The following is a 14338-nucleotide window of genomic DNA, read 5'->3' as shown; positions in this document are numbered from 1 at the left end:
TTTCATGACCCTGTGGATCATACCTGAGTTTGTGCTAATGAGATGACTCAGGATGGGGGCTGACCATGCCAGAAAGACAACCACCTGATAAGAGGGTTGGGGTTTTATGCCAGTCTGATCTCTGGGGAGGAGAGGGGTAACTAGAGATTGAATTCAATCACGTATGTGGCCATGGTTCAAGCAATCATGCCAATGTAATGAAATGCCAACAAAATACTCTGGACACTTGTTAAATGTATCAGATGTGCTGGGAGGGTGATACACAATGACTCCATGGTAAGAGGGCACAGAAGCTCTGTGTTTAGAACCTCCTAGACCTGAATTGTTCTCTTTATAGTAAAACTGTAATTGCAAGTACAATGCTTTCCTGCGTTCTGTGAATTGTTCTAGCAAATTACTGAAACTGAGGGGGTTGTCAAAATTCCAGAATATGTAGCCATTTGGTCACAAGTGTGTGGAGGGCCTGGGGACTCCCAAACTTACAGCTGGTTTCTTGTTGGGAATTGTGTCCTTAACTTGTAAGGCTATGGTAACCCTGGGTGGCTAGCATCAGGAGTGTCTTGTATTATGCTGGCCTTGCTTTGACCAGGAGAATGTGCTAGAAGTGCCATTGTTCCAATTTCAGAGCCTTACATTTACCTTTGTTCTCCTGGAACCCTGATGCCACCATGCTGTGAGGCCCAGGATGAAAAGACCACATAGAGATGCGAAGTCATACCAGCTGCCCATGAGCCCAGCCGCCAGCTAACCAGCCAGCTGCACGAACAAGCCCTGGCAAAACCAGCAGAGCCACCTAACCAACTCAAATCATTGTGAGCAATAGCAAACTGTTATTGTTTGAGGTCAGTAATCATTGGGTTGGTTTGGCATATGGCAACAGTTACCTGATGTAATTTCTCCCCACACTGTAACTATGGAAAGGGGGTTACTTGCTGCCTCTCAAGGATGCAGGTGACTAGATGTATAGTTGTACTGCTGACTGTGAATGAATAAACCGGTAGTTGGTTAGTGCACCAGTTTTCATGAGCTTGCTTAGCGAGTGTCTAACCCTAAAGAACCAACATGCTGTGCTGACAAAAATCACAGATCTCAGCCTGGAACACTGATGATTAGGCCCTAGATGGTGATGGATTTGACAAAGATCACTAGCTTTCAGGGGCTCTTGTTCATCCGGGCGGCAGTCTCACTTCACTGCCAGCTTAATCACTTGAGGCAGCCCCCAGTACCACTGAGCAGCATGTGAGAGCAACTAAAGGCAGCCTGTGGGTGTGTGAGGCCAGGGACCTGTCTGTCTAGGCCACTGCTGCCTCCCCATAGGCCAGCACCGAGCCTGGCACAGGGTCAGTACTCAGCAAATATCTGTTCAATGAATGGGCTTCATCAAGTGTGATACATATAAATGCATCTTGTGGCTTCATTAGCTTCTTTTTGTTTACTAAAATTGATGTTCTCACTCAAGGACACAAATACAGAACAGGCAGTTCCTACCTCTGAGGTTGAAAATCCAGGGTGAGATGAGAACACAACCTCTGAAACAAAAGAGAAACAGATGAAGGTTGGTGAGAGCGCTGACTGACTCCCAGAGAGGCCCGGACCTGGATCTGCCACCCACTGAGGACCCTTGACAGGGCCTCACTGGTCCTCAGCTCCAGTGCTAACAGGGAAGGAGAGCTATCTGCGGCATCTGTAAGATCATGAGCCCTTTGAACACAGAATAAAATCTAAAGTACTTGGCCGGGCCTCTGAGGCCCTGCCTGACCTGGCCCTTGCCTTCTTCGCCAATCTTATCTCATGATCCCCTGCCCCTCATACTATATTTCAGCCACACTGACCTTCCTTCTGACCTTGCAATGTGCAAGCTCTTCCCAGCCTCGGGGCTGCTGGGTAGTTAGTACTAATCAGAAGGCAACCCAACCAACTTAGGAGAGAGATGTTTTGTCAGAGGATCTAAAAATAGTATATTTGTTATATTAGTAGAAATAGAATGTGTTAAAGACAGTGAATTCAGGAGAGATACTAAGAATAACCTTCCTGACTTAAGGAAGAGGCTGCTGCTGATTTCATTCTTGGGACCACCGGAATGAAATGACCAATAAACAGCCGAGGTCAGCCTAATAAATCAAAGCATCTTCTGGGCCTGGATCCTGTGCAGACACCACTCTCCTTTGCCCTGGCTAATGGGACCCCTTCTATATGCTGATGATATTAAAATGAGAAAAATTACATGAAAATGAAGTAAACAATGATAGGGCTGAAACACCACATGGCATAAATAACTACTCCTGTGGCAAGGGTCTGGAAGGGAGTTTGGGAAAAGTCTGCAAGGAACAAAGTAGGAGTTGGCAGGAGGATGAGCCATGTTGTAAGTGTGGGTGCTGAAGAGTGATCCCCTGGGGAGACAGAGAGCCCCCACATGAAAGATGGGCTTCAGCACACTCTGCCTCAGTACATGTCCTGCCCGTCCCCTCAATCTCAGGAAGCAGCTCCAGAAATCTGAACCTGCATTCTAAGTTTCTGGTTGGAGACTGTTCAACAAAAGATGGACATAAGAAAGAAAGAAGCAAATGCTACCATTTGCAATAAATGGATGGAGCTGGAGTACATTATGCTCAGTGAAATAAGCCAGGCGGAGAAGGACAAGTACCAAATGATTTCCCTCATTTGTGGAGTATAACAACAAAGCAAAACTGAAGGATCAAAACAGCAACAGACTCAAGGACTCCAAGAAGGGACTAGTGGTTACCAAAGGGGAGGGGTGGGGTAGGGCAGGTGGGGAGGGAGGGAGAAGGGGATTGAGGGGTATTATGATTGGCACACATGGTGTGGGGGGGATCATGGGGAAGACAGTGTAGCACAGAGAAGACGAGAAGACAAGTAGTGACTCTGTGGCATCTTATACACTGATGGCCAGTGACTGCAATGGAGAATGGGGGGGAGTCGATAATATAGGTGAATGTACTCACCACATTGTTTTTCATGTGAAACCTTCGTAAGAGTGTATATCAATTATACCTTAATAAAAAAAAAGAATTCCCTAGTATCTGAGGAAAGTTAACACTATGAAAAAAAAGTTACGATATATTAAAAAACAGAAGTGGCATTTAACAAAAACCACAATGCAGTTTACAAAAAGAATAAAAACTTTAAAATAGAATAATTAGTGTCCTCCAAGGAATCCGAAAGGCTATTTCATTCCTAAAACAAAAAGTAGGTTATGGTGGAACAGGCTATTAACAGGTTTGTAAATTTAAAATACAATAAGCAAATCAAATACTTAATAATTATGTGCTGGATGAGTGAACAGACCAAGTTGAAGAGCTAATTCATAAGATGGAAGACCAAGTTGAGAGCCTCTCTGAAAATGCAGAGCAAAAAGGCAAAATATAAAGTATAACAGCAAAGAGGAATAGGTGATAAATCTGAAACTTTCAGCATCTGATAGAATTTCACAGGGAGCCTACACAGAGAATGGGAAGGGGAAATAAAAAAATTGTTTCCAAGACTAAGGAGACCATACATTTTTGACTAAAAGAACCCTTAAAGTACCTAGCTGGATAAATGAAAATGAGTTGCACACCTACATGCATTTTAGTAAAATTTCCAAAGAATAAAAGGGAAATCTTAAGAGATTCCAGAGGGCAAAAATAGGTTTCCTGCAAAGAGATGAGAATCAGATTGGTGTCAGATTCTTACCGGAAAAATGGATCTAGTGGGCAATGGAATATGTTCAAAGTTTTAAGGGAAAATTATTTTAAGGCTAGAATTCTTTATCCAGCCAAACTAGCATTCAAATGTGATAACAAAATAAAGGTAGTTTTGTATATTTTAAGGACTCAGAAAATCTACACACAAACCCTCTTTGAAAGAATCACTCAAACAGCAAAATGAACAGCAACATAGAATAGGGAACTATCTTTGTGGCTATCAGAAAGGGAGGTACTTCTTGAGTAAGAACCCAAAGGCACAAACCATCAGGCAAAATTGTTTAGACTTTGCATTATAGGGTGACATGTGTCCCTCCCAAAATTCATATGTTGAAGTCCTGAATACCTACTACCTCAGAATGTGACTGTTTTTGGAGATAGGACCTTTAAAGAGGTAATAAAGTTAAGTGAGGTTATTAGAATGGGTCTTAATCCAATCTGAAGAGTCTTCTTATAAGAGGAGGAGATTAGGACCCAGACAACAGACTAAGGGGCGACCATGGGAGGACACCGCAAGGAGGCAGATGGCCACCTGTAAGCCAAGGACAGAGGCCTCGGGCGAAACCAACCTGCCAAGCCATTGATCTTGGACTTCTAGCCTCCAGGCTGTGGTTTAAGCTACCCTGTCTGTGGTGTCTTGCTATGGTGGCCCTAGAAAACCAATACATTTGGCTGGATCAAAATTAAGAATTTCTTTGCAAAATATCATCTATACTATTATAGACAAAATTAATAGGCAGATGATGACAGAATAAAAGATATTTAAAACATTAAAACTGTCAAGAGATAGTGTTCTGGATATGTACTGGAAGTCTTAGCAAAATAAAGAAATAACAAGGTGTAAGATTAGAAAAGAAGAGATAAAATGGCCCTCATTTATAGATGTCTTGATTGTGAACAAAGATAACCAAAAAAGAACCTGTAAATAATTAAAAATGGTAAGTGCAGTGAGAAAGGTTATGGGATACTTCTGTACAGCAAAGGACACTATCAGGAGAACAAAAGGCATCCTACAGCATGGGAGAATACATTTGTAAAGGACTCATCTAATAAGGCATTAACATCCAAAATATATAAGGAATTCACATGCCTCAACACCCAAAAAACAAAAAATCTGATCAAAAAATGAGCAGAGGACCTGAACAGACACTTCTCCAAAGAAGAAATACAAATGGCCAACAGGCACATGAAAAGATGCTCCACATCACTAATCATCAGGGAAATACAAGTAAAAACCACAATGAGATATCACCTCACACCAGTTAGAATGGCCACTATCCAAAAGACAAGAAATAACAAATGCTGGCAAGGATGCGGAGAAATAGGAACCCTCCTACACTGCTGGTGGACCACTAATTGGTGCAACTGCTGTGGAAAGTACTATGGAGGTTCCTCAAAAAACTGAAAATAGAAATACCATTTGACCCAGTAATTCTACTCCTAGGAATTAACCAAAAAAACCAAAATCCCTGATTCAAAAAGATATATGCACCCATAGGTTTATTGCAGCACTGTTCGCAGAAGCCAAGATATGGAAGTAACCTAAGTGTCCGTCAATAGATGAATGGATAAAGAAGATGTAGTACATATACACAATGGAATATTATTTAGCCATAAAAAGAAAAGAAATCCTGCCATTTGCAACAACATGGATGGATCTAGAGGGTATTATGCTCAGTGAAATAAGCCAGGTGGAGAAAGAAATACCATATGATTTCACTTCTTTGTGGAGTACAGAAACAAAGCAAAACATAAGGAACAAAACAACATTAGACTCACAGACACTGAAAGTGACAAGTGGTTACCAAAGGGGAGTGGTGTGGGTGGGGGCAGAGGGGTGGGAGACGGTTGAACCACTGTGATGTACATTTGATAGAAAAAAAAATTAAATTAATAAAAAAGGAAGAAAGGTTATGGGATAAACTTTCACTAATTCTATATACTGTGTACTAGAAAAAATTTCTATGTACTAGCAACAAACAAGTGGAAATTAAATATAAAAAGCAATACCATCGACAATAGTATAAAAAAGAACCAAATACCTAGGAATAAATCTAAAGAAAGATATGCATGATCTTGCCATTGACAACTACAAAGTATTGTTGAAAAGAGTATTAAAAGACCTAACAAATAGTGGGATATATTATTTCAATGAATTAGAAAACTCGATATTGTAAAGATGTCAGTTCTCTCCAAATTCGTCTATAGGTTCAATACAATTCCACTCAAAATTCCAGCAGAATTTTGGGAAATGACAAGCTGATTCTAAAATTTATAAGCAAATGTGAAGGCCTTATAATAGCTAGCAATTTTGAAGAACAAAAACATGACTGGAAAACTTCATTATCAGTTATCAAAACTTGTTATAAAGCTACATTAATTTAGACACATACACTGTCATCTGCCTTACCATAATATCTCCCCTACAAGTCAGTGGGGAAAAGAATACAGTCTTTTTAATATATGGTGCTGTGTCAACTAGATATCCAAATAAAAAAGTAAACTTTGACACTACTTCACATCATATACAAAAATCAATTCTAAACAGATCATAGACCAGAATGTAAAAACTGAAATAATCAAGTTTCTAAAAGAAAATACAGGAAAATATCTTCATGGCTTGGGATAGGCAAAAAAAAAGCACCAAGAGACGGATGAATTGGACTTCATTAATGTTAAGAACTTCTGTTCATCAGAAGTCACCATTAATAATACGAAAAAGCAGGCCACAGCCTGGGAAAAAAGTTTTGTAATACACAGATCTACAAAGGACTTGTATCCAGGATATATAAAAAACTCAAATAAGTCAACAAGAAAAAGACATATAACTCAATTTAAATATAGACAAAAGACTTGAATAGATATTTCCAAAAGAGGATATCAAAGTGATCAATAAATATATGAAAACGTACTCAACATCACTAGTCCCTTGAGAAATGCAAATTAAGCCACAATGAGCTATCACTACATACCTACCAAAAAATAGGTAAAATTTAAAAGATTGCCTTTACCGAGTATTTGTGAGGATATGGAGTAACTGGAAATCTCCTACATTAATATGGGAATGAAAATTGGTACAACCACGTATCTCCGAATGCTAAACATACTTTTATACTCTATGACCCAGCAGTCCCACTCGTGGGTAGATACCCAACAGAAACAAGTGCTTAAGTCTACCAAAAGATGTAAAAGAATGTTCACAGTAGCTTTATCCATGACAGCCCCAAACAGAAATGACCAAAATGTCTACAGTAAAAAGGATAAATTGTGGTGTATATGGAATAAATAAGAGAAATGCAAAAGAGTGAACTGCTGATATATGCAGCAAGATGAATGAGTTTCATAGACCTATGCTGAGTGAAACAAATTAGACACAAAAGAGCACATGCTCTACGATTCCACATAGATGAATTGCAAATCAGGCAAACTTATCTGTGGTGATAGAAGTCAGAATGGTGGTTATTCTTGGAGGAGGTAATAATTGGGACAGTACCATATGGGATGCTGGAAATGCTCTATGTTGTACTATAGGTAGTGGTTAAATGAGTGCATGTATGTAAAAATTCAAGCTCTACAAAAGATTTCTGTATTTTACTCTATGTAAGTTATTCTTCAATTTAAGATAAATGTTAACAAACAAAAACAGTAAGGTATTGGCACAGTAGTAGATAACTAGATCAGTGGAGCAGAATATATAATCCAGAAATTTCTTCATGTAGTAAAGGAATTTTCATTTATAATAAGGTGACATTTCTGCCTCTGAATGTTGCCATTTGGATGTGATTCTTGGCACTGGGGTAGCCATCTTGAGACCTCAGTGGGAACCAACCAACAAGGACAAGAAAGCAGGCCAAGAATGGCAGGAAAAAAGAAGGGAAGAATGTAAGTCCTTGAGAACATGGAAGCACTCCCTGAATTAACTATCTCTGGAAAGGCTTACTTTGGAGTTTCTTTGTTATTTGAGATTTTTTAAAAATCTATTTTTTAAATTGGATTTTAAAAGCATCTTAGCTGAGATTCACTTAGGAAGTCACTGAAATAATTCCTGTGAGACTTTCACCTTGCTTAGCCCAACAGCTTCTCCATGCAGCAGCTCCCAGGGAGCTGCTTTCAGAATAAATTCTCAGAAGCTTGTTCCAACCATGGGCCTAGAGTCTCTGGAAAGGGCATCACTCACCCGTCTGGTCAACGTCGTTTTTCATGGGCAGTACAGTATCATCTGGCTGCTCATCTGAGGCCTCAAACATCCATGCCTTGGGCTGCAGCGTGGACTGGGACTCTTTCCAGGGGCTCCCCAATCCATCGAGGAGCTGAACCTGCTGTAGGTACGGGATCTGGGAAATCCTGTTTTGGTCCAGGCTTAACTTCTTCAGTCTTTAATTAAGGAAAGTGAATGCAGAATCACAGCAATAATGATACGTCAGGGACATTTACCAAGCAACTTTAGGGAAACAACATGGTCTCAAGTTTGGACACTTTGGTGACCTTGAACCAGTGACTTACTTTCTGGGCCTCAGTATGCCTGTCCCTAATGGGGATAATTACTCATTAACCTTTCAAGGTTCTTATGAAGATTAAATGAGGCAATGTTAATGGCCTGGCACAAAGTAGTTATTCAGTAAATAGTAGCTGAATCCAAAGTAAATTTTCCCAGGGGTTTAGTTTAACCATTTAAATGCCAGCATTTTCATTACTTCAATCAAATAAGTAGAACTCAGCAGTTAAACTTCTCTTTCTGATTCTGATCCTTTTTTTTTTTCTGTCTCCTTTCTCGGGTCAGGATCCTGTCTCCAGTAATATTTTCTCCTACTCTCCTTTCTTTTTGCTGCTGCTAATCCAGTCACATGATCAGAAATGTCCATACTGACGCCCCACTTTAATGGCTGAGCTAGAACTCAGAGGGAGAAATCATTTACCCATGGCCACACAGCAGAGATAGGCGGTGGAGCTGGGGTTTAAAACCAGTTTTTTTGGCTTCCAGGGCAGCACTCAGGGTGTGAGCAAGGCTGGGGGTTAGAGGGGGCCCTGCCGAGAGAGCTTATGGCTTTACCTCCTGAGCCCAGCCAGGCTGGCAAAGCAGTTGGGGTTACAGAGTTTGTTGTCATCCAGCATCAGTGTCTCCAGCACTGGGAACCTCAGGACGTACCTCTTGCTTGTCAGTGATGTTACAGATGCCTCCCTGTGAGTGCAAAGATCTTGGGTAATGAGCAAGGGCAAGAGCCGAGCTCTGCCATGCCCAGGAAGAAATGGAGGATACTGAATTGACCGAGAGGGCTTACCAGCTTGGGAACTTTTCAAGTGCTCAAGAGAGGTCCCTGCAGAGTAGCACCAGAACTATAATTCCCCTTCCCAAAACCCCACTCATACATAAAGTCTTCTACATGGAGGAACATTTGCAGATGGATTCAGTGAGACCAGGCTGAGGCAGGATTGGAGGCACTAATATCAGAGTGAATGAGGCATGACTGAGTTGAGGGGAAGCTTCTGCAGGGAGAATTTTGGGTCAGGGCAGACTCCTGGGCATGCTGTTACTTCAGGACTGGTAAGCGTGGGGGCACGAGGAGACAGTGCCCTTGGCATGGACCACAGCTTTGTCACTGCGTGGGGTAAGGTAGGCTGGATGCTGGAAGGCTCTCCTCTGAGGTGACTTCATAAAATGCATACATCAGTAAGGAGTTAAGAAGTCTCTTTTTAAATTCAAACTCTCTGAGGAGTCCCAGAAACACCGGATAGTGGAATTTAACAGGTTCTGAATTACACAGGTGGGACAGGAAGTGGTGGCATTATAAGTACTATCATTAATGGGACCTCATTTGTGCTCCCAGTGGAAGGGGCCTAGGTAGTTATTTTTAAGTACACAAAAGTAGATGACTCAAATCATATTTTCATTCCTCCCTCCAAATCCATCTCCTCCATATACTCAAATAAATACACACAGAGGCAGTCACAAATACGCATACAGACATAAACCACAAACGTGCTCACACTGAGGAGCAGGGAAAGTAACATATGTTCAGTGCCTACCACATTCTTGGGATTGTGTTAGGTGTTCTGTGTCATTTCAAAACACCACAAAGGAGGTCAGTTGTTACTTTATCTCCTTTTCGGATACTCAAACTCAGAATAACGTGCTTAAAGTCTCATAGCTAGAAAGTGGTAGAACTCAAACTTGACTCGAAACCCCAGGCCCTGTCTTGGAGCATCCACCTCTTGCATCACATCTTCAAGCCCCATGTAAATCAGAAGGTGGAGGTGGAAGTGTAGCTGTTGCCTGGGTCAGAGAGAGCTTGATGAAGGTAGGAAGTGAGTTCAAAAGTCCAAAAGGACCATAACAATACATGTAAAGTCAGGAACATTTCAAAGGTGAATTTAGAGAGGGCTTATAGTCATTCATTTGCACTCATGAATTTCTTTAACAGACATTTATGGAACCAGGTACTGGGGAGATAAGGAGAAAAAGATCCCTCCCCTCAAGGCGCTTATGTCTTATGGAGGAGGTGGACACTCTGGGCACAGGGGACAAATGCTTTACCAGAGGCAGCACACAGCATGGCAGCAGGCATGCACTGGGGAGACTCAGGGAAGGCAACACTTAAGCTAAACCACGAAGAATGGAGAGAGAATTTGCTGAGCTCTCAACCACTCTGAGAGAGGTGAGCAACAGGGAGGAAAAAGCATCGCTCGGTGGCTGCAGCTGTAATATATTTAGAAGTTCTGGGCAGTCATGTTACCCATCAGGCCCAGAGAGGTACAGGCAGCCCAGCTGTAAAGGAAAAGTGGGTGACTCGCAGAGCAGAGCAGATGTGAGAGCTGAGACACGGAACCTCCGGGCTGCTCCGTCAGCCTCTGGCCCTCTCTGCTCAGTGCGTCCCTAAGGCATGGCTATGAGAGTCTCCAGTGTTCTTATAGTAAATTCCTCCTTTTTTGTTACTCTAATACTGATGGCCTTCTGCACAGTATAACCATGGCAGCTCTGACTAAAAAAGGCACAGGTCAGTTCTGGTTTCAGAAAGAGCCCTGGCAAGTGTGTGTGGGAACAGACTTCCGTCCAAAGACCAGAGATGCTCTACAAAGAAGGAAAGAAGCCTTTAGTTCATGGTATTTGAAGATCACAGATGACCCTTCTCCTCTTCCTGAAAGGACCAGCTTTCACACACTGGATTTTTCATTTCTACCTGTGAGCAGTACCAAAGTATGCACAGCAGCTCTGTTGATCTATAATTCATCAGCCAATCTTTATTTTACTCCAGTGAAATATGACACAGCTAAGAAATCAGTCTTCAAAAAATTCCTCTTACACCTCATATCGGAGAAGCTGGCTCTGTCTTGTGACACATTACAGTGCTTTACCTTCTAAAAGTTTCACCCTAATTATACGATAGAAAAGCTTCATTTTGTCTCTAAAATAGATGCTTAAAATAAGGGGGCAGTCACTAGACGGGTGAGAGGGACAAGATGCCAGGCCCCTGAGGAAAGTGTCAGGCTCTCCCACTGAGCCCTTTCTGTGGCAGGCGTGGGAGAAAAGTTCTTTGAAGTGGCAGGAGTCTGTTCATGGTGGAGAGGCTGAGGTGTCCAGCTGTTCAGAGTGGTGCTATTTTTATTATACCTTCTACTGGCAAAAGGAATTAATGCATTTTAAATCTGATGAATTTAATTATTTTAGAAGCCAACAGCATGACGCAAGGCTGGATGCGGGAGTGGGAGTTCGCCTGTCAGATGAGAAGCATCGGAATGGGGATGAGGCGCTCTGGGCTCTGGTGCCACCACTGGGGCTGTGATTGCTGTGTGACTTCCAGCTGGGGTCAAGCATCTCTGGGCCCAGTCAGTTCCTCTACACAATAAAAGAAGATTTCTTCCACTTCATATTGTAAGACTTTGGATTGGGCTAAAAATATTGCCCAACAGACTGAACCAAGGGCTGAGGCAAACAAGATGGAATTTAACAGCTCTAATGTCTGGTGAAATGTCAGATCAGCTCTTGTGATAAGATACAGAAAACCCACCATGCAAACACAAGATGGGGAGACATGGCTTAACAGCTTGCTTATGTAAAAGAGGACTTATGAAGTGGCTGCCGAAAAGCTAGTACTCTTTTAGGTGGTAGTATTAGGAATACAGTGATTAGAAAAAAGAGGTACACTCCCCCTCTGCTCTGTGCTGGTCAAGCCTCAGAGAGCCAGCCCTTGTGGTCCAAGGGGCAGAGGGAACAGGCCCAGTGGGAGAGCCGAAGTATCAGATGCCAGTCAAAACGAGTAATGGGGCAGCCTAAAGATGGAGTGGGTCGAATTTACAATTCCTATAACTCACGCAGATGGAGATAATAGCTCGATCTATCCAGGAATAGAGAGGCAAATAGTTCAGAATAGGTGAGGTGTTTCATTAAATGGAAAACAGTGAAAAGAGGAGGGCGAAGCAGGCCAAGACAGGTCACAAAAAGCCTTGTGATCAATGTTAATGAAGTCTCTCTTTAGAACACTGGGGAGCTGCCACAGGACTTTACTCAGGGTGGTGACAGAATCAGATGGCATTTGAGAAACTGCACTCTGGCTGATGGTAAGGAGGAAGGGCTACAAGGTGAGAAACCAGACTGACACTAAACAAGATGACAGAGATGGTCAAGCTTGAGGAAGCTTTAGGAAGTACAATTCACAGCATCTGGGACTGAATGGGTATGTGAAGCGAGGAAGGGAAGATTCCAGCTGATGCCCCCGTTTCTATTCTGGATGACTGCACAGCGGGTGGAGAGCTGTGCCCATTGCCAAGGCCGGGGATCCAGGAGGAGCAGATCTTGGCATTGGCACATGCGTGATGAGTTTGGTAGGATAAATGGGATATATGTGCTTTTAGCTCAGATGGCAGAAGTGAACCAGAGAAGTAACTAAAACTGGGGAAAGGATGGAACCTCCAAGAAAGATTATAACGATTAAGAAAAACAAGGGGTTGAGAGTGGACAGCTGGGGATCACCAGCATTTAAGAAGCTGGCAGAAGAAGAGGCATCTACAGAGCATATCGAGCGTGGACGGACGAGTGGGAAGACAATGACAATAACGCTTGTTTGGAGCCTCACAGCTTTCAAAGCACAATAATTTCAATGGATTCTCTGAGCAAGTGGGAGTACACTTATCCTGCCCATTTTATACGTAAGGAGGTACAAGTGCAGAGTGGCACAGACACGCCTTACTTTATGTGACAAGGCTATCCACTGAAAACAACTAGAATGATGAATAAGACGTTAAAAGAGAAAAGGTCCACCATTCGAAAACATGTAGGAGATGTGAAGACAGTGACCAAGTGGGCTACTGTAATCTAAAAATCAGGAGGCAGAAACTGAGCACAAGAGGCTACTTTTGCCTTGAAGACATCTGGCTGATCTTGTGGAAACAGCAGGTAGGGCATGTAATGGGAGACCCCTACATGAATCTGGTATCCTAAAAAATATGTATCCTCAGGGGACCGTGAACCAGAACCCTTCACCCCACAGCCAGCAGGAAACCACCCTGCAGTGAACAGAAAAGTTGACAGGGGAGGGGAGACAGGACCCTTCACAAAACTGCAGCCCAGATATTCAGAAAATACCCAGCTAGTTTCACTTAGTTAAAAATAGTTCCATACTAGGTGCTCCTAGGCATTTGGCCAAAATAAATGGAAAGGTTTATGGTATTCGAAATTAAATAATGTGGGACAACCCTCTGCTGAGTATAAACCAGAAATTCCATACAAAATATATATATATATATCAAAAACAATCTTCTTTAAAGGCATCTGGGACCTAACAAGCTGTGACAAATGGGGAGGCCTCGTTTTGGAAGAAGGAAGCCCAAAAGGGAACATGGGACATTTGGGCCACTTTTCCCTAAGGCTCTCTGTTGACTCCCAGTGTGGCAGAGGAGCTGAGAAGCTGAGCAGAGATTCTGATACCCTCGCTAGTCTAGGGGCCAAAATCTGGAGTGCAGAGAGGGAGCCCTGATAAACTGCCCTGCTCTGAGTTAGGGCATTGGAAGCTCAAACCCTAGGAGTGTGAACTAGAAACAGTGCAGTCCTGTCCAGCCTGAGATCTAGCTTCTAGTAACTTCAAATGCTATAACTGAATTAAGATGATTTGAAATTATGAGTGATCTATGTAACAGAGAGAGAGATTGAGAAAGGGATTTGGTGAGAAAAAAAAAAGTGATTTGACTTGATCAAAGGGAGAGTCATGCCTCTCTTTCAGTGTCCTATTTACATTTAAATTAAAGCTAATTAAACTGAAAAAAAATCCAGTTCCTCAGTCACACTGACCACCTTTCAAGTGCTCGATATGGCTAGTGGCTACCACATTAGACAATGCAGATAAAGAACATTTCCAACATTGCAGAAAGCGCTACTGAACAGCGCTAAACTAGGCCTTTCAAGGATTACTGGTCAATATCTACAAATTGGTGCTAAGGTCTGGGGATAAGAAAGGCATGGGGGTCTATCACTCAAAGTGGGGGATTATGAAGGTCATATAGAGGGGTGAAAATTTAGCCTATGAATGGAGCCAGTGAAGTCATAAACCTACTTTGTGGTTATCTCCCCAGTTCCTGAGGGTATAATCAGAACAGACATACTAAGCAACTGACAGAATAACACTTGTTCACTGACCAACAGAGTG

General features: G+C 42.3%; 1 protein-coding gene across 2 annotated transcripts in view; it reads right to left on the bottom strand.

Annotated features, from left to right (window-relative positions):
* The window catches only part of XRRA1 (X-ray radiation resistance associated 1), a 64816-nt gene that overhangs the window by 19970 nt on the left and 30508 nt on the right, over window positions 1–14338 (bottom strand). Inside the window, exons 10-12 of one of the 2 annotated variants that reach the window (XM_073216012.1) lie at window positions 8755–8883; window positions 7882–8078; window positions 1489–1529 (exon numbers count right to left, since the gene is read on the bottom strand). In XM_073216012.1, the coding sequence (XP_073072113.1) occupies window positions 1489–1529; window positions 7882–8078; window positions 8755–8883 (367 nt within the window). Of the gene's footprint in view, window positions 1–1488; window positions 1530–7881; window positions 8281–8754; window positions 8884–14338 lie in introns of those variants that run through there. The other variant, XM_037026180.2, reaches the window with a different exon arrangement.

The sequence above is a fragment of the Manis javanica genome, chromosome 11, assembly GCF_040802235.1.
Source record: "Manis javanica isolate MJ-LG chromosome 11, MJ_LKY, whole genome shotgun sequence".
Lineage (NCBI taxonomy): Eukaryota > Metazoa > Chordata > Mammalia > Pholidota > Manidae > Manis > Manis javanica.
The sequence above is the reverse complement of the archived record's forward strand: the minus strand, read 5'-3'. Positions and strand labels throughout refer to the sequence as shown.